This window comes from Pseudonaja textilis, chromosome 16 (genome assembly GCF_049901715.1).
Source record: "Pseudonaja textilis isolate UNSWEBS1 chromosome 16, rPseTex1.2, whole genome shotgun sequence".
NCBI lineage: Eukaryota > Metazoa > Chordata > Lepidosauria > Squamata > Elapidae > Pseudonaja > Pseudonaja textilis.
The window spans coordinates 8,429,382-8,449,545 of record NC_142005.1 but is presented as its reverse complement, the minus strand read 5'-3'; the positions used below and the strand labels follow the sequence as shown (position 1 = coordinate 8,449,545).

Sequence of the window (20,164 nt, the reverse complement as noted above, 5' to 3'; positions counted from 1 at the left end):
TTTTTTTTTTGAAACGGTTCGGGGCCCAGGGAGGTTCTTTTTTCCCTCGGCGCCGGGCGATGCACGTCACAAAACGAGACCTCGGTTAAAGGAAGCCAAGCAGGGGCCGGTGGGAGACGCTCACCTGTTTACAGTCGGACGCCATGAGGTTGAGGCTGTTGGTGGAAATGGTCAGCGTGATGGGCATGGCGGCGAACTTCAGGTTGGTCTTGCCCAGGATGGAGTTCAGCGCCCGGCCGCAGGGCTGCCAAAGGGAAAGAACAGAATTCAGGCAGGTCCTCGACTTACGGCCGCGAGGGAGCAACCCCGGTATAGGTCGCTAAGCGGGGACATCGGCGAAGCGATTAAGGAGCAATCAATTCAAGCCGCTCGGCAGGTGGCATGTTACAGGTGGGGGGTCCTCGACGTACGACTGCAATGTGGGCCCCAAATTTAGGTCACTAAGTGGGACCCCTTGCAAATAAACTAAGAATAAACTATTCAGGCTGCTCGGAAGCCGTCATGTACAACCAATTCGTTTAGTGACTGAGTCGTGACTGCACTGAAAAATAGGCCCTAGGAACCGTCCTCGTACTTATGACCGTTGCAGCCTCCCTACGGTCACGGGTTCAAAATTCAGGCGCTCGGCAGCCAGGCATGTGTAAATAGTCGACGTACGACCGTGATGGAGCAACCCCAGTTTAGGTTGCTAAGCGGGACATTGGCGAACCAATTAGGGATAAATTCAGCCCGCTCAGCAAGGGGCATGTTACAGGGGGGTCCTCGACTTACGACCGCAACCCCCCCACATTTAGGTCACTAAGTGGAACACTTGGCAAATAAACTAATGAAGTTTATTTTTATTTTATATTCAGGCTGCTCGGTAGCCGTCACGTGCGGGGGGGTCCTTCACTTATGACAACCAATTCGTTTAGTGACGGTGAGAATAGGACCAAAATAAAACAACAGACCGTGATAATCGGAATCCGTAGAAGGCTTTTAATGTAAGAGATGTTGCAATATCGGCCCCCCAAATTCTCCAAACAACAGTTTAGGAGAAAAGAGACACCCCCCTTTTCCAGTCAATACAACCTAATATAGGATTATCACATTTAAAAGATTGCATAACACTTCCTGTTTTTCACATGGAGAAGCTGGGAGGACATCGGAAGTTTTAAAATATAATTCGGCCATTCAACAGTGCAAAGTTCGACCTGAATCCATTTATCATCAGTTTTTGTATATTTAATCAGCCAAGGCCAACCCCTTAATGAATCTCAAACCAAGCCAAGGACATTATATTTTGCAATTCTACAGAACTTTAGCAGAATAATAAGTTAATAAGTTATATACTGTAAATGTTCGGATCTCTAGCAGGTCAGAATGATTAAGAACAAACATGGAGTCTCTCTCGCTCTTTATATTCTCAGGTGCATAAGGTAAATTTTCACATATAACAGTGACTAAGTCATAGCTGCACTGAAAAATGGGCCCTAGGAACGGTCCTCGTACTTATGACCGTTGCAGCCTCCCTACGGTCACGGGTTCAAACTTTAGGCACTCGGCAGCCAGGCACGTGTAAATAGTCCTTGACTTACAGCCAGAGGTGAGCCCCAGATTTTATTGAGGCTAAGCGAGACAGAGAGGTTCAGTCAATGCTGTCTTACTTTACGACCGTTCCTGGCACGGTGGTTACGCGAATCACTGCAGGGGTTAAGTCACCCGGTCGTTAAATGAATCAGGCTCCCCCCCCCGTTGACTTGGGTCATCAGAAAGTCGCCAAAGTGGGATCGTGTGACACACACACACACACACACACCCCAGGGACACTGTGATAGTCATAAATACAAGTCAGTTGCCAAGCGTCCGAATTCTGATCATGCGTGAGCGTGGGAAGTCTGGGAAAAAAAAAATCGCTTTTTTTTTTTCAACGCTGCAGCAACTCCGAACAGTCACTCAACCGTCCTCTTTAATAACTCCCCCATAATCCCTTGCATTGGGGGCGGAGCCTGGGCAAGCGAGTTTTTTTTTTTTACTGGCCGGATGCCTTTCCTGTCACCAGCGGGGAGTTTTGTTCTGAACAATATTCTCATCGTGCCCAGAGAAAGAGTAATGGTGAGGCGAGAGAGAGAGAGAGAGAGAGAGCGCCCGCCCCACCCCTTCTAGGCCACCAAAACCACCACTCAAAAATGGCCACTAAACGGAACTGCTCTCGATCTGCATTTCCGTGACCCGCCCCTCCCTGTTTGCAGACTCAACGAAAGGAGCGCTGGGAATTCGTCTTAATGAAACAAGCCAAATAATTAAAACCGGGTCCTTTTTTTATTTTATTTTTTTGCTGATGCGGAGAAATCCAAGGAAGGAGAAAGTGGCAATAACACACAATTAAATTGGGGGGGTGGGGGGGAATAATAAGCCCCCTTCCCCCTCCCCCCTTTTTTCCCCTACAGCGTCCATTAGCGGGAGCTGCCTTGCCTGCCTATTGATCAGTTCTGCGAGGCGCCCAAACGGTTGATTGACACCTCGCGATCGAGGTCTGGAAAATGGGGAGTGGGGGGGGCTTAGAGATTAGAGATCCCCCAACTGCATCTGTCCACTTCCTTCCTGGTGGTTGGGGGGGGGCTTTCACACACACACACGCACACACACACACACCCATGATTTTGGGATCGACTCGCAGCGATCTCTTCTTCCGATTCAAGGGATCAAGGAAGGAGGGAGGGGGCCGCTTCCTGCTTTTCGGGCAGGAAAAAGGACGTCTTTGAGAAAGGAGGAGGGGCTGGGCTCTTAAGGGAGGAGACCCCCCCCCCCCCAAAAAAACCCCACCCAACAAGAGAGTCCTGTCCAAGGGTGAAGGAGGAGGTCGAGTTCGCGCCGCTTTGATCCTCCTCGGCGTGAAGACGGGGAGGACAGAGAGAAAAAACTCTGCCCCCCCCAGCACCCAACCCTGTTTCTGTGAATAGGCTAAGCAATTTTGGGGTGCTCGGAGGTCTTCTAGCCTGACCCCCCCCTGCCCAGAACACAGGATCACGAGAGTTGGAAAGGGACCTTGGAGGTCTTCTAGTCTGACCACCCCTGCTGAAGGAGGTAAACCCGATCCCATTACAGACCAAGGGCCGTCCAATATCGTCTTACCTTCCTCCGGCGAACGGCTCCCTTGGTGCTAGGCACAGCTTCACAAACCAGGCCTATAGCCTCCCTGCGGAGGAGGAGGAGGAGGAGGAGGAAGAGGAGGAGGAGGAAGACAAGGAGGAAGAGGAAGGGGAGGAGGAGGAACAGGAAGAAAAGGAGGAGGAAAAGGAGGAGGAAGTGGAAAAAGAGGAGGAAGACGAGGAGGAATAAGAGGAAAGAGAGAAGGAAGAGGAGGAGGAGGAGGAAAAGGAAGGGGAGGAGGAAGAGGAGGAAAAGGAAGGAGGAAGAAGAGGAGGAAGAAAGGAGGAAGAGGAGGAAAAGGAAGGGGAGGAGGAAGAAGAGGAGGAGGAGGAGGAAGAGGAGGAGGAGGAAGACGTTAGAGCATTTAAAATACACAATGCCATCAGCAATCACAGAGAGACACAAACGCACCCAAGGTCTAGAGCTGTGGGGACTTCAACTCCCAGAATTCCCCAGTCGTCGTCCCCCCCACACCGGAAGGGAATTCTGGGAGTTATTCAGGGAATTCTGGGAGAAACTCAGCCTCGGGGAGGGGGAGGGAAGAGCCAATGAAGTCTGATCTTCGGTGTGAAATCAGAATAATATTTTTTTCGGGGGAAACCCCACTATTTTGAGGGAGGGGATCACGATTTCTAAACACACAGCGAGAGAAACCCATATGCCCCCTCTCCATGGGGAGAGAGAGAGAGAAAGAGAGACAAAGAGAGAGAGAGAGATTTTTAATATTTGATGATGCTGGATAAATGCTTCCTCTCGTTGGTGAATTAATTGGGGAGGGGGGAGAAGCAGTCAAGGCTTTTCCTGCCCTCTCCAGCCGCTTCTCCGCAGACACCCCACCCCCACCCCCTGCCCATTAATGGACTGGACTGCAGAGCGGCAAACACACACACACACACACAGAAACACACCCCTATATCCCCTTTTAACTCTTCCCTGCCCAGGAGAAACGCTAAAAAGCAAACTTTTTTCCCAGCCTTCCTTCTGCTTGGTAGCATCAAAGTCAAGTTTCTATTACAATAGACCTAAAAGTGTGCTGGCAACTTTAAGAGGGGTGGACTTCAACTCCCAGAATCCCCCAGCCATTATGCTTTAAGAGGGGAGGACTTCAACTCCCAGAATCCCCCAGCCATTATGCTTTAAGAGGGGAGGACTTCAACTCCCAGAATCCCCCAGCCATTATGCTTTAAGAGGGGAGGACTTCAACTCCCAGAATCCCCCAGCCAGCCTGCTTTAAGAGGGGTGGACTGCAACTCCCAGAATCCCCCAGCCAGAAAGCTTTAAAATGGGCAGACTCCAACTCCCAGAATCCCCCAGCCAGCATCCTTTAAGAGGGATGGACTCCAACTCCCAGCAGGCTTTTCACTAAAGGCCCCTGTCTGGAGACACATTATAATTAATATCCCCTCCTTTCAGGGGAGCCGGTCTGCTTCCAGCCCCCATCCATCTGCTCTGCATGCCGCCAAACCCTTGGCTGGAGGGTGCTAGTCCTTATGAAACCCAGCAATGTTTTATGCTGTTGTTTTTTTTAATTTATTTTGTAAATATCTTTGAACGACGCGATGCAACCCCTCTGCGCAGGGAATTCAAAAATGACAGAAGAAGAAGAAGAAGAAGAAGAGGAAGAGGAAGAGGAAGAGGAAGAGGAAGAGGAAGAGGAAGAAGAAGAAGAAGAAGAAGAAGAAGAAGAAGAAGAAGAAGAAGAAGAAGAAGAAGAAGAAGAAGCACTTTTACATAATGGGGGGGGGGGAATCTCTTTCACCCCCTCCACCCCACCCCCAGGGACCGGGAAGGGGTCCCGCCGCCGTATTGTGAGCCTGCTCACCTGGTGACTTGGGTCCTGGTGCTGAAATCGAGGGCGCGCATGGACTGCAACACTTCCACGCAACCCATGTACTGCGGGCGAGAAGGAGAAGGAGAAACGCCGAGGTCAGAAACGCCGAGGAAATCCGCGTCTCGCTCTTTTAAGGTGATTTCTAACGATTTATATTCCGGCTTTTGTTAGCTTTACCAGGAATTCGAGGTGGCCAACGTCTCCGGTAACCCTTCCGCCTCCTTTTTTTCCCCCCACAACAAGAACCGCCCTGCAAGGACGGAGGGAGGAGGACTGGCCCAAAGTCACCCCCTGACTTTAATATCCAAGGCAGGACTAGAACTCCCAGCCTCCGGGTCGTTGGCCCAAAGTCACCCAGAGTCATATATAGAGAGAAGCGGACACGAGGGAATTAAGGGAGGGAGGAATAAAGGACGGGATGAAAGGAAAGAGGGGAGAAGAAGGAAGGGGGAGGGAGGGAGGGAAGGAAGGAAGGAAGGAAGGGAAGAAGGAAGGAAGGAAGGAAGGAAGGAAGGAAGGAAGGAAGGAAGGAAGGAAGGCAGGCAGGCATGAAGGGAAGGAGGGAGGGAGGAAGGAGGGAAGGAAGGAAGGAGGGAGGGAGGGAAGGAAGGAAGGAGGGAGGGAGGGAAGGAAGGCATGAAGGGAGAGAGGAAGGAGGGAAGGAGAGAGGGAGGGAAGGAAGGCATGAAGGGAAGAAGGAAGGAAGGAAGGCATGAAGGGAGGGAGGGAGGGAGGAAGGAGGGAAGGAAGGAAGGAGGGAGGGAGGGAAGGAAGGAAGGAAGGAGGGAGGGAGGGAAGGAAGGAAGGAGGGAGGGAGGGAGGGAAGGAAGGCATGAAGGGAGGGAGGAAGGAGGGAAGGAGAGAGGGAGGAAGGAAGGCATGAAGGGAAGAAGGAAGGAAGGCATGAAGGGAAGGAGGGAGGGAGGAAGGAGGGAAGGAAGGAAGGAGGGAGGGAGGGAAGGAGGGAGGGAGGGAAGGAGGGAAGGAAGGAAGGCATGAAGGGAGGGAGGAAGGAGGGAAGGAGAGAGGGAGGGAAGGAAGGAAGGAAGGAGGGCATGAAGGGAAAGAGGGAGGGAGAGAAAAGCTATTTCCCTGAACGTCCCAACCACTTGCCACTCCTTCCCCACTCCCTTGTCCTCCCCCCTCAAGTGTGCAAGCCTCCCACAACCACCAGCCTCCTCCTCCTCCTCCTCCTCACTCACCCGGACCAGGTAGGAGACTCCGGAGCCCATCACCTTGTCGTCGCGGTGCAGCCAGCCTCGGCTGGGCTTGTTGACGAAACTCCCGTGCCGCGTCCATTCCTCGCCGCCCAGCTGACCGCCTTCGACCCGCATTTTCTTCCCGCAACTCAGTTTGTTCATATCCTGGGAATAGAGACCGACAAGCCCCATCGGTGAGTCCGGGAAGGCGGCGGCGGCGGCGGCGGTGCTGCCGCCGCTGGCTGGAGGGTCCCCAGAGACCCCCGTGTCTCGGGAAAACGGCCGGAGGTTCAGCAGGAAGGCCGGGTTGGAGAATTTCAAGGTCGCCATTTTGGGGAAGAAGGAACACAGCGTGGTGGGGCTGCCCTCGGATTCGGGGTCTCCCGCGGGCAGCATGGGGCTGAGGGAGGATGAGGAGCTGGAGCCTGTGAGCGAAGGCGCAGGCAGGAGGAGGGAGGAGGAAGGGTCAGGAGAGGAGTCCCCTTCAGCCGCAGGGCTCCCATCGTCTAGCGAAGATGGAGACTCCTCCTGCAAGGGGGTGTATTTGCTTTTCGGCAGGAGATCCATTTGAGGGGGAGGGGGCGAAGAGGAGAGAGAGAGAGAGAGAAAGAGAAAGAAAGATAGAAAGAGAGAGGGAGAGATATAGAAAAAGAGAAAGAGAGAAAAAAAGAGAAAGAGAGAAAAAGAGAAAGAAAGAGAGAGAGAAAGACAGAGAGAGGGAGGGGGGAGAAGAAAGAGAAAGAGAGATACAAAGAGAGAAAAAGAGAGAGAAAGAGAGAGAGAAAAAGCAAGAGAAGGAGAGAGAGATATATAGAAAGAAAGAGAGAGAGAAAAAGAGAAAGAGAGAAAGAGAAAAAGAGAAAGAGAGAGAGGGAGGGAGAGAGAGGGAGATAGAAAGAGAGAGATACAAAGAGAGAGAAAGAGAGAGAAAGAAAGAGACAGAGACAGAGAGAGAAAGAGAGAAAGAAAGAGAAACAGAGAGAGAAAGAGAGAGAGGGAGGGAGAGAGAGAGAGATAGAGAGATACAAAGAGAGAAAAAGAAAGAGAAAGAGACAGAGAAAGAGGGAGGGAGGGAGAGAGACACACACAGAGAGAAAGATAGAAAGAGAGATAGAGAGAAAGGAGAAAGAAAGAGAGAGAGAGAGACAGAGAGAAAGAGAAAAATAGAGATAGAGATAGAAAGAGGGATAGAGAGAGAAAAAGGAGAAAGAAAGAGAAAAAGAGAGAGAGAGACAGAGAGAAAGAGAGGGGGGGACCACGATGGGGGTCAGAAACCCCCCAAAGTCCAATTCGGTTCCAACGAGGCGGCTCCGTAAATCCCTTCTGGCCTGCCGGGAGCCGCGGACCTTCCTTGCCCTTCCACGGACGCGTCCCCAAATCCGCCAATTCGCGTTGTTGACCCAACAGGAACCGTCCGGCCAGATGACCGTTGAGCCCCGCACGGCCCCGCAGAGGAAGAGGGCGAGGTTCCTGGCCTGGGGCCGACGTTACGCTCCCCCTCCCTGCCCCGGTAAGGCTGGCTTAAAAGTTCCTGGCCCTTCCCCTCCGGCTGTGCAGCACCGGCGACACGGCACCGGTTGGACTCCTGCCTGCCTCTTTTGGGCCTGTGAAACAGCCTCAGAGACGAAGAGGGTGAGGTTTCGAGTCCGTCGCTGAGGCTAGAACCCCCCGCAGGGCCGTTTTAGAAGTGCCTGTCCAGTTGCGGCAGCACCACCTGTTGGACTCCTGCCTGCCTCAACTGTCTCCCGAGCGGCAAGGTTTCTGCTCCGTTGCTGACGTTCCCCCCACACCCCAAAAAGGGCTGTTGTACAAGCTCCTGGCCCTTCCTACTGGCTGTAGCAGCACCTGTTGGACCCCTGCCTGCCTTGGCTACCCTTCCAAACACCCGGTGAATCCTCCTCGCAGCGAAAAAGCGCAGAGGACGCACGGATAAACGCTTGGGCGGCTGCGTCTCTGGAGGGGGGGTGCAGGCACCAGGTCGATACTCCGGGCCAAGGGGTGGCATCCATGCAAAATGGGGTGAGGGGGGGTGTTTGGAGTGTGGGGGGGGTCCCTGGCAGGCCACCAGGAAGCCCTCAAGAAGCCCCCCACCCTGTTAAATCTAGCCAGCCCCGGTGCCCATCCCGGGAGGGTAACCGTTGGCGGGCACCGTTGGCGAAGACAACTCGAGGACGGCGGCGGTGCCCGGCTGGTTTGGGGAGCCTTGAAAAACCCAGGAAGGAAGGAGGGGGGTAGTCCGTTTAGAGGTGCCTGGGAACCCCCAATTGGATGAGTGGGGTGGGGGTCTGTTGGAGGGGGGTCCCTTCTTTTCTCCGGCTTGCAATTCCGGCTCCGCGGCGATCTGGCTGGAAAAAAATCCCCTCCAGAGCCAGGGAAGGCGGAGAAGGGAAGGGCAGAGGCAAAAGGCTAAGCCCACCCTCCCCTCTTTCTCTCTCTCTCCCCCCACCTCCCCCCCCCCAACTCCAGGGCCTGGTCACTGGCTGCTACCAAGGGGAAGGGCAGGGTTGCTGACTCACACCAGTCAACGGAAAGGGGGGAGGTGGCACGATGACGGATGCCAGCGGAGGTAAGAGGAGGTCGGGGGATGCGCCAGGAAAGGGGGGGGTAGGGGGTGGAGAGCCCCCCTTGGGTTGGCCCAGGCAGGAGGGACAGGGCATGGGTCGAGGGGGGAGAGTTTTTTGGGGGGGTGGGGTGGGGGGGTGAGGGCAAGCCGGGGAAGGAGGAAACGGAACCGGTGCAAAAGGGAATCGTGCGGAAATCCGCTAAGACGGCGCAAGTCTTTCCTTCTCCTGGGTCTCAGTTCCCTTGCAAACGAGGGGAGGGGTGCAACGACCCTGCAAGGTAGGCCAGAGGGGAGGAGAGAAGGGCTGTGGGAAGGAGGGAGGGAGGGAGGGAGGGAGGGAAAGAAAAAAAGAGGGCGAGAGAGAGAGGGGAAAGAGGAAGAGAGAAAGAGAAGGGTAAGAGGAGGCAGCGAAGGAATGATTGGCGGAGAGAGAGAGGGAGGGAAAGGATAAAAAGCAAAAAGAAAAGAAAGAACAAAGGAAAGAAAAAAGAGGGAGAAAGAAAGAACAGATGGAGGATGGGTAGATAGGGAGATAGATATAGATAGATAGATAGATAGATAGATAGATAGATAGATAGATAGATAGATAGATAGATAGATAGATAGATAATATATAAACAGACATAAGGAGGGAATGAGGAAGGGAATTACCGAGGGAGGAAAGAGTAGGAAAGAAAGGAAGGAAGGAAGGAAGGAAGGAAAGAAGGAGAGAATGAGAAGTGCCTGAATTTTGATCACATAAGGAGGGAATGAGGAAGGGAATTACGGAGGGAGGGAGGGAGGAAAGAATAGGAAAGGAAGGAAGGAAGGCGATAGCAATAGGAAGGAAGAAAGGAAGGAAGGAAGGAGCAATGAGAAGGAAGGAGGGAGGGAAGGAAGGACAGAAGAAAGGAAGGAGGGATGGAGGAAAGAAGGAAACAAAAGGTAATGAGAAGGCAGGAGGAAAGGAAGAAGGAAGGAAGGAAGAAGAGTGAGAAGGAAAGGAAGAAGGAAGGAAGGAGCAATGAGAAGGAAGGAGGGAGGGAAGGAAGAAGAAAGAAAGGAGGTATGGAGGAAAGAAGGAAGGAAAGAAAAGGGAATGATAAGGAGGGATGGAAGGAAGGATAGAAGGAAGGAAGGAGGGAGGGCGGAAAGAAGAAAGGAAGGATAGAAGGAAGGAAGGAAGGAAGGAAGGAAGGAAGGAAGGAAGGAAGGAAGGAAGGAAGGAAGGAAGGAAGGAAGGAGAGAATGAGAAGTGCCTGAATTTTGATCACAGGGTTGCTGTGTTTTCATGTTAAGCATGAAAAACATTCTTTTCAGTGCCACTGTAACCCGTCAGTAAACGATTACCGGTTGTAAATATGAGGACTGCGTCTCCAACACCTGCCTTGGGCTGGACTTGCAAAGGTTTTGTGCTGCTGCTGTTGTCACTATTGCAAAGATCCCTCATTCGCAAACAGTGCGGCATCGATGTAGCCCGCTAAAAAGCTGCGGTTTCCTTAACCCCCAAAGGCTGCTTTTCGCATCAGGCGCAAAAGGAAAAGAAAAAAAAAGACGAAAAACCACATTTGGGGCGGAGGGGCAGGAGGCGGAGGGCACGAAGCATAAAACGGAGCTGAAATCCGGAGCGGGCAGCCAGGCTGCCCACCACACCGAACCACCTTCCAACGAAGCGCCAAACTCCCCCTTTTTCCAAGGGCTGAAACGCGCGACTTCCGAGGCCTGCGGGGGAGGCAAACTTCACACCAACTTTGCGTCCCGTTGCAAGGAAGGGAGGGATTCCGGGACGTTGGGATGGCACTCCCCAAAGCATCATACTCCAATAATATTATAATTAATATTACACAAGAGACGCTGAATCATCTAATTCAGTGTTTCTCAAACCTTGAAAGCTTTAAGTGGGTTGGACTTCAACTCCCAGAATCCCCCAGCTAGAATGCTTTAAGTGGGTTGGACTTCAACTCCCAGAATCCCCCAGCCAGCATGCTTTAAGAGGGTGGACTTCGACTCCCAGAATCCCCCAGCTAGAATGCTTTAAGTGGGTTGGACTTCAACTCCCAGAATCCCCAGCCAGCATGCTTTAAGAGGGGTGGACTTCGACTCCCAGAATCCCCCAGCTAGAATGCTTTAAGTGGGTTGGACTTCAACTCCCAGAATCCCCCAGCCAGCATGCTTTAAGAGGGGTGGACTTCGACTCCCAGAATCCCCCAGCTAGAATGCTTTAAGTGGGTTGGACTTCAACTCCCAGAATCCCCAGCCAGCATGCTTTAAGAGGGTGGACTTCGACTCCCAGAATCCCCAGCTAGAATGCTTTAAGTGGGTTGGACTTCAACTCCCAGAATCCCCAGCCAGCATGCTTTAAGAGGGTGGACTTCGACTCCCAGAATCCCCCAGCTAGAATGCTTTAAGTGGGTTGGACTTCAACTCCCAGAATCCCCAGCCAGCATGCTTTAAGAGGGGTGGACTTCGACTCCCAGAATCCCCAGCTAGAATGCTTTAAGTGGGTTGGACTTCAACTCCCAGAATCCCCAGCCAGCATGCTTTAAGAGGGGTGGACTTCGACTCCCAGAATCCCCCAGCTAGAATGCTTTAAGTGGGTTGGACTTCAACTCCCAGAATCCCCCAGCCAGCATGCTTTAAGAGGGGTGGACTTCGACTCCCAGAATCCCCCAGCTGGCATGCTTGAAGAGGGGTGGACTTCCACTCCCAGAATCCCCCAGCCGGCATCCTTGAAGAGGGGTAGGGTGGGCTTCAAGATCCCAGGCTGCAGGGGGTCAGGCTAGAAGACCTTTGAAGTCCCTTCCAATTCTGTTATTCTGTTTTTCTCCTCCGGCACCAACTCATTTTGGTGGGCGGCCAACTCTGGAGACCGAAGGCCGTTTCCTGGACAGTCCATGTCCGCTGGGCCCGTGGGTGGGTGGGCGGGGGGCAGCGGAGAGGCCCCCTTTGTTTGTTCCTTCCCCGGGGGGAGGGAGGGTCAGCGGAAAAAAGGCCCACCTGGGAATGGCCGAAAGAGGGGAGGGAAAATAGCAAACGGAGCAGAGGAAGGAGTGGGATGGCCTTCTGGCTCCCAGCCGTAACCACCGGATGCTGGGCTGGATTTTCAGGCTGCACTCGAGGACCCGGGGAAGGGGGGAGGCAGGAAATCAACCCCCCCACCCCCCCAGGAGACCCTGACGCAGCCCCCAACTTCCTGGGAAAGCCGGGGAACAACAGGGTCCAGTTGCTACAGAGTTTTATATAAATATATGTGTGTGTGTGCGTGTATGTAAAAGTCTGTAAAAAAGTACCGTAAAAGTCTGACTCACAGACGGACCCAATGCAGAAGCCCGAGGATGGCAGATGAGATCCTGCCGAAACGTTGCTACAACTTTAAAAGCACAACCACATTTTGTTTGTTTTTTAAAAAAACAATAAAATTGTTTTCCAAAAAAAAAAAAAAAAGCACAACTACAATGACGTGGGAAAATACCCGAACAAAACTGAATGCCATACATATATATATGTATATGTACATGTATGCGTGTGTGTGTGTGTGTGTATGTGTGTATATGTGTATATGAATATATATATGTCTGTATGCATGTGGGAATATATATGTATGTATGTGTATGTGTATATGTGTACATATGTATGTGTATGTGTGTATCTATATATGTGTGTGTGTGTGTGTGTGTGTGTATATATGTGTGTGTGTGTGTGTGCGTGCGTATATATATATATATATGTATGTGTGTATATATGTATGTGGGTGCATGTGTGTATATATGTATATATATATGTGCGTGTGTGTGTATATGTATGTATGTGTGTATATATGTATGTATTTGTATGTGTATATGTGTATATATGTATGTGTGTATATATATATATGTGTATATATGTGTGTGTGTGTGTGTATATATATATGTGTGTGCATGTGTGTATATATGTATATATATATATGTGTGTGTGTGTATGTGTGTGTATTTGTGTGTATATGTATACATATATATATATATATATATATATATATATATATATATATATGTGTGGATCTTTGTTGTTCGGGTTTCTCCGCGTAAGATTCAGTATCTAGGCAACGTTTGATGAAGTCTCATTCATCATCATCAGGCCTCTGTCTTTGGCTCTTGCTTTTCAGCGTGATGTGAGGTTGCAGCTGCAACCTCACATCACGCTGAAAAGCAAGAGCCAAAGACAGAGGCCTGATGATGATGAATGAGACTTCATCAAACGTTGCCTAGATACTTTGAATCTACGCGGAGAAAACCTGAACAACCAAAGATCCACATACAAATACCCGCAGAACCTCAGAAAACATATATATATATATATATATATTGTGTGTGTGTGTGTGTGTGTGTGTGTGTGTGTGTGTGTGTGTGTGTGTGTGTGTATCCTGAAAAGTCTGAATTTATCATCTGGGGATCCTGCCTTAAATTGCAGGAGCCCTCCAGAGGGGTCTGGACTACATATCCCCTCATGCCCAGCAGCGCCTGGAGTCCAGCGCCATCAGAACACGGGTGCAGGAGAGGCTGGCCTTGAAAGGAACCATGGATGCAAATTTTCCAGATGGGCTTTTTTTTTTTTTTTAAATAATCCCAGTTTTCCAAGTTTTTAAAAAATTTCTTAAATGCAACGCTTGCACTGAGAAAATCCCCCAGCCGGCCTGCTTTAAAGAGTGGACTCCAACTCCCAGAATCCCCCAGCCGGCCTGCTTTAAAGAGTGGACTCCAACTCCCAGAATCCCCCACACCCTGCCTGCTTGCCACCAAAAGCCAGTCTGGAGACCTATTTAATGCATCTCTCTTGGACTGCTGGTCTATTTCCAGCACCCATTTATTTGCTCTCATAGCCACCCAATCTGTCACTGTAGGGCGCTAGTCCTCATGAAACCCTGTAGAGTTGTAATTGCAGGAATGTTCCAATCTCGGACGGCCAACCTCAGATAAAGAATGTTTCCAAGCAAATACAACTCAGGTAAACAAAAGTCACTAACCTAAAGGAGGATTAGAGAGAGGAAGTAAACCTATGTTAGACTTGAACTAGAGATAATTAATTGTACGGATTACTGTGCTAAACAGTGACGAAAGTTAAGCGGTAACCAAAGTTAACCAGTGATGGAGGGTAACTAAAAATGTGTATAAATGCAAGACTAGACTCCAATAAACCGAATCATGATTCGGTTGTTCATGATCAAACAACTCGACTGCCTCGTCATTACAACACAACCCAGCCCAGAATAAGCAAAGTCACTTAAAACAGCCAACAGTCACCGTAAAAGCAAAAATATTTGATGATGCCTTAGCGGGTGTGATAATTATACAGCCACAGTTATATCTGGCTGAATTCCTGAGCATTTTTGACTTCTATTTCCTCCTTTACAAAGGTCTCCTGTTGTTGTTTTTTTTACAGCCCTGTGGCTGGACATATTCCAACAGGTGAAGTTTCCTAGCTTGTACAAACCGGGTTAAATTTCAAGCTGGGTGTCCCGTCTGTCTATAAGTCCCCCAGTTTCCAACCCCCCCCCCAAAAAAACCAGAGGTTTATAGGGAAAATTTGAGCCGCGCCTTCTGCTTCTTCAGCCTCTTCCCAACGGTCTCATGTGCTAAGCCATGGTTTGTTTCCTCGAAACAAGCCACCATCAGGCGGCATTCTCGGAAAGAAAAGGCAAAAGCAGTCGTAGGAGCGAGACGGAGGCTGGAAACAATCCCCGTTTTAATGCCGTCACCACCTTAAGAGCAAAAAAAAAACTATTTAAAAAAAAAGCTGCGTGGACTCCAACTCCCAGCATTCCTCCATGGGCTGCCAGGGAATGCTGGGAGTTGGAGTCCCACCTCCGTGCTGGAAATCGGTCAGGAAGGTAGACGGAAGAAGAGTAGCCGGAGCCCAGCACCAGACTGAAAGCAGAGAGGAGGAGGAGGAGGAGGAGGAGGAGGAGGAGGAGGAGGAGGAGGAGGAGGAGGAGGAGGAGGAGGAAGGGGGCGTGCCCACCCTTACCGTATATTCCATCCCGGGCACCGGAGATCTGTCCGTCTTTGCGGGAGGCAAACCTGCATTTTGGTGACAAAGAAGGAATTAGGGAGGGGGCTCCGGGTGGGGGGAGGGGCTGGAGATTTTGAGGGTGGGAGTGGGGGAGGGAGGGAGGGAGGGAGGGCCGGGGTGGGGGACAATACTGGCCTTGGTTTGTGCCTTTCCTTCAGTCATTTTTTTTCTCTGTCTTGGTGATGTGAGGGGTGGGCTTCCTCTCCCAGAATTCCCCAGCTAGCATGTTTTAAGAGCGGTGGGCTTCGACTCTCTTCTATTCTTTCTTTCTTTCCTTCCTTCCTTCCTTCCTTCCTTCCTTCCTTCCTTCCTTCCTTCCTTCCTTCCTTCCTTCCTTCTCTCTCTCTCAGAATTTCTCAGCTATCATGTTTTAAGAGCGGTGGGCTTCGACTCTCTTTTATTCTTTCTTTCTATTCTTTCTTTCTCTCTCTCTCTCTCTTTTTCTTCTTCTTCCTATTCTTTCTTTCTTTCTCTTTCTCAGGATTCCTCAGCCAGCATGTTTTTGGATGGCTGGGCTTCAACTCCCAGAATTTCTCTCTTCTATCTCTTTCTTTCTATTCTTTCTTTCTCTCGTTTCTCTTTCTATTCTTTCTTTCTCAGAATTCTTCAGCCAGCATGTTTCACGAGGGGGTGAGCTTTGATTCCCAGAATCTCTCTCTCTCTCTCTCCTATCTTTCTCTCTCCTTTCTTTCTTCCTTCCTCTTTCTTTCTCTTTCTTTCTTTCTTTCTTTCTTTCTCTCCTTTCTTTCTTTCTTCACCCCCCCACCAGCCACTCCTGCCGGAAGGGCCCCAATCCTCTTTCCAAGGAGACCAATCAGAGTTGGACCAGCCCAAGGCAGCCACTGCTCACGGAGAGCCTCCACGTGCCAAGGCAGTCTATCTCCAAAGTCTAGCTGGGCAAGGAAGGAGCTTCCAAAGCCTCTGCAATTAGGGACGGGTGGACTTGGAAGGGGAGGGGAGGTAGATGCTGGGTAATTTATTTATTTTTTAATTCAAAGGGGAATTTTAGGGACACCCACCTGGAGCTGATCTGCAGCGGGTGGATTATTGTATTGCTATCCTGGGCTCAAGGGGGCAAACCAAGAGGGAATGGCAGCTCTTTTTTGGGGTGTGTGTGTGTGTGCGTGCTAGAGTTTTACCCTGGTTTTATATACACAAATATCTGGGGTGTCCTTGCTAGCCGGCCCAACATGCTCACATCAAACTTTTTTCATTTTCTCCCACAAATCCTGAATCGTCAACGGCCTCTAAAGCAGCGTCTCAACTCCGCTTCTGCAGCAGAGTCCAGTCCAGCCCTGCCAAGCCCAAACCCTTCCGCAGAGCTTCCCAAACCAGCCGCAATCTATCTGACCCAACGGCCCAGAAGGGCAGACAAGTTTTCCCTCCCCAAGAGGGTTGGTGGGAGCTTCGGTCTTGGGCTCATTTTCTCCGCCGCGTTTCCCCCCTCCTCACTTCCTCGGTGGCTTCGGCGGAGCCGGGGGAGAGAGAGAGAAAAACTCACAATTTGGGGGGACGGGACGGACGGAGACCCTACCCCACCCTTTTAGCTTTCCCTGCCCCGCCTCAAAATAAATAAAAATAAAAATACCCGCCTGCAAAAGGAGCAAGGTGGCCATTTCTTTCGCTTCGGCCAAGAGAAACGTGGCATATTTTTTCGGGTGCCTCTGCAGGAATTTTTAAAAAAAAACACACCTTGGCCGAGGAAATTGGGGGGCGGGGGGGTGTTTCTCTCTCTCTCTCTCTTTCTCTCTCTCCTTCCCCCCATCCTGCTAGGCCCAGAAATGTGAGGAAGGGGGTTAGTGAGTGAGTGAGAAGCCCACCGTCCCGCAGGGGAGGGAGGGAGGAACAAGGCAGTTTACCGGGACGGACAGGGAAGGGAGAAAGAAATAAAGAGGTTTATTTAACTTTTCTGGCTTTAAAGGGTCTTCTAAGGGAGCGGGGGAGGGGGAGGAAGAGGAGAAAAACTTTATTTAAAAAAAAAAACTGACCTGCAAAAGAGGATGACGTCGTCCCACTACTCTTCCCCCGCCTCCCCCCCCTTGCCCCCCCTTCCATGGGCCACTCCAGTTTTTAAAAAGGGATGAAATTGGAGAATGCGGATCCCTCCTCCTCCTCCTCCTCCTTCTTCAGGGTAGGGAAGGAAGCAACGCCGGAGTTTGCAGCCTGCCCCAGACGGATGGAAATGGGGACACGGGCTGCAATTTGTCCCTTTGGGGGTGGGTGGGGGGGTGGGTGATGGTTTAAGGGGCAGCTGAAGAGCAAAACATATGAGAGCCGGACGCATTTTTTCTTTTCTTTCTTTCTCTTTTATTTTATGAACGCTGAGAGCATTTGCACCAAAGACGAATTCCTTGTGTGTCCCATCACATTTGGCCAATAAAAGGAATTCTATTCTATATTCCATGCTTTCTTTCCTCTATTCTAATTCTATTCCTTCTTCTATTCTTTCTTCTTTTTTTTAATTCTATTCTTTCTCTATTTTCTTCTATTACTTTCTTCGATTCTTTTTATTCTATTCTTTATGATTCTACTCTTTCTTTCTTCGATTCTAATTCTATTCCTTCTATTCTTCTTTTTTATTCTATTCTTTCTCTATTTTCTTCTATTACTTTCTTCAATTCTTTTTATTCTATTCTTTATTCTACTCTTTCTTTCTTCTATTCTAATTCTATTCCTTCTATTCTTTCTTCTCTTTTTTATTCTATTCTTTCTTCTTTTTTATTCTATTCTTTCTCTATTTTCTATTACTTCAGTTCTTTTTATTCTATTATTATTCTATTCTTTCTTCTATTCTATTTTTTATTCTATTCTTCCTCTATTCTTTTTCTTCTATTCTATATTCTATTCTTTCTCTATTCTATTTTCTTCTATTCTATTACTTTCTTCTATTCTATTTTCTTCTATTCTCTTTTTCTTCTATTCTTTATTATTCTATTCTATTCTTTCCCTATTCTATTTTCTTCTATTCTATTACTTTCTATTCTTTCTTCTCTTCTGTTCTTTGTTCTATCCTATTCGTTCTTTTTTTGCACAGAAAGTCTCACCCAACTTGGGTTGAGAAAAATCTCCCAGTTTGATTGGTGGAGGTGACAACCTCCTTGCAGATGAATTAAGGTCTTGTTTGTAAACTAAGCCACAAAACCTAGCTTGGGATGGCTGCACACAATAGTGAGAGACAAACAAACACACACACACACTCTCCAAAAAAACCACCCCCCTCCAAAGTGGACCATGCAAATATGACATGGGTGCCAAAATTGGGACAGAAACCTTTCCTGGGGGGGGAAACGAGGCCCAATTGGTTCTTTAAAGGAGAGAAATCCTGCTGGCCTTTGCCAACAATTACGGGTGCAAAGTAGAAAAGAAACGACAGGTTTGGGTCCAACATTTGCAGAGGTTTTGAGATCACTGACAAAGGCCCCAAATGTGGTTTTTGGTGTTTGTCAAAAGAGAGGGGTGAGAGGGAGAGAAAGAGTCACTTTGGGCAGCCTCTCCATGTCATCCCAAGCTTTGCAACCTCAAGGCCCGCAAGCAAACCCGTCCCATAAATAACCCCACCGCCCCTTTACAATTTTGCAACAGCGACTCTTGCAGCAAATCCGTTCCCCGGGATCAGCCCCGGCCCCAAACTCCGCAACGCCGAGGCTTTGCCTAGAGGCAGCAGGCACACCCAGAAGCGGCGGCTGCTTTCTCAACGCTAAAAAAGGTCCAAATCGCGGGCCGTTTCTCCGCCAGGGCAACCAAATCCCACCCACCCCCAACCCTCTCCAGTTATATAGCCCGCCCGCGACCCAACACAACCAGAGAGGGTTCCAGAGCCCATCTTCCACCGCTGGACGGAGCCGACCCCTCAAGACACGAGCGGCTCAAGCTTTGGGGGAATAGAATGACACCGACACCACCCACATCCTCATCCCCGCCTCCGGGGCAAAGCGTTTTGGATGCCCCACCCTCGCCTTCCTCCCCACCCCGGGGTGGGTTTCTTGTATTTGTCCCATCCCCGCCGGCCCCAACGCGGAGCCGGCTTCGTCCTTCGGGGCGAGGGAATCCAAGGAAGAGCGCTCTGCCCGTTCGCCCAGGAGGGAAAAGCGAAGGGAAGAAGCGCTCGAAGGCGAGGTGCGGACGTCGCTGGCGCAGTCTTCCCTCTGGTCCGCCAATTTTTTTTTTTTCTTTCCTTCTTCCCTCGCATTCCTCCCCTGGCCTCGTCGCGCAGACGGGAGACGGTTAAGAGGGAGGGAAAGGAGGGGAACTTTTAAGTCTGCTTCCACCGTCACGCTTCTGAGTAAACGATTCGTAAACCCGCTTCGATTACAAAATAAAGGGTTGAGTTCAGTCCGGGAATCCCTCTGGCGGCGCTGCTTCCTCGGAACACGAATTTCCCTCTTTCTTCCCTCTTCCCCCACCCCCCGCTCCTTCCTGGGAAAAAAAATCTACTCGCGATTTCGACACTCGGGTCCGGTTCCAACTTGAGCCTCGCACCGCCAGGCTCCTTAAAAATGAGCGCCCGATCCGAAGAACCTCCAGCCGCAAGGGCAATTTTTACCTTACCGCGTCTTTAAAAGGCGCCTCGAGGGAATAGAGCCGTGCCCCAGTCCCATCAATGAAAATGAATTGCGGGATCGTCCCGAGCGAGCGACGGAGCTCCGCGGACCTCCCTCGCAGGGCTGTTGGTACAACCTTAGAAACAAAATCTCCCCCGCGACACAATCTGAACCCGCAACTAACCGACTATGCAGGATTATACGGGGCAATATTGATAATACAGGTGGGAGAAAAGGCTTCTTACCGGGGCGGCCGCACCATTGGAGGGGCAAAGGCGTCCAACTGGCGGCTTCTCCGACGGAGCCTCTCGCACAAAAACTTCTGGGGTTCTTAGAAATCTGCCCCGCCCGTTTTTTTTTTTTCTTCTAACCCCACCAAACGCTTCCGGATTTCGTCCCGTGTTGGAAGGCGGGGCTCCCAGGCTACCTCCCCTTCGGCAACCTTTCCTAAACTTCCGGTAGTGCCACTCTAGCCTTGGGACTCGCTCTCCCCGTGTCAGGACCCACCCATTTCCACAGGGCTGTTTATAGGGAGGGATAGAAGGAACACTAACGCGGGAAGAGGGTTAATAAAACACTACACAATTTCGGTATTAAAAATATTCGTCGTAGTCTTCACATCGGTCCTCAGGGACGCAGAAGTCCCCTCAGAAATGACTTCGCCGTTTCTTTGTTTCCTAGCTCGCCGCTTTGGCTTCATCTTCGTTCTAGCCTTCCAATACTCCAGTTTCTTCCGACTTCAAACTCTCCTTTACTTCCCCGTTTGTCGCCTTCTTTCTTCAATCTCTTTGACGGGCTGACTGAAAGCGTCAGTCCCGCTGTCTCTTTTTATACTTTCCCTCCAAAACAGCTCTGAACCCGATTGGTTAACGCA

General features: G+C 50.4%; 1 protein-coding gene across 3 annotated transcripts in view; it reads right to left on the bottom strand.

Annotated features, from left to right (window-relative positions):
• Positions 1 to 19,795, bottom strand: part of SHC1 (SHC adaptor protein 1) — a 27,537-nt gene extending 7,742 nt beyond the window's left edge. Inside the window, exons 1-5 of one of the 3 annotated variants that reach the window (XM_087913908.1) lie at positions 19,536 to 19,795; positions 6,166 to 6,327; positions 4,955 to 5,025; positions 3,115 to 3,178; positions 125 to 244 (exon numbers count right to left, since the gene is read on the bottom strand). In XM_087913908.1, coding sequence (XP_087770034.1) covers positions 125 to 244; positions 3,115 to 3,178; positions 4,955 to 5,025; positions 6,166 to 6,324 — 414 coding nt within the window. In that variant the 5' untranslated portion in view covers positions 6,325 to 6,327; positions 19,536 to 19,795. Of the gene's footprint in view, positions 1 to 124; positions 245 to 3,114; positions 3,179 to 4,954; positions 5,026 to 6,165; positions 7,570 to 14,704; positions 14,782 to 19,535 lie in introns of those variants that run through there. The other 2 variants (XM_087913907.1, XM_026716453.2) reach the window with 2 other exon arrangements.
• Positions 19,796 to 20,164: the final 369 nt, after the last annotated feature.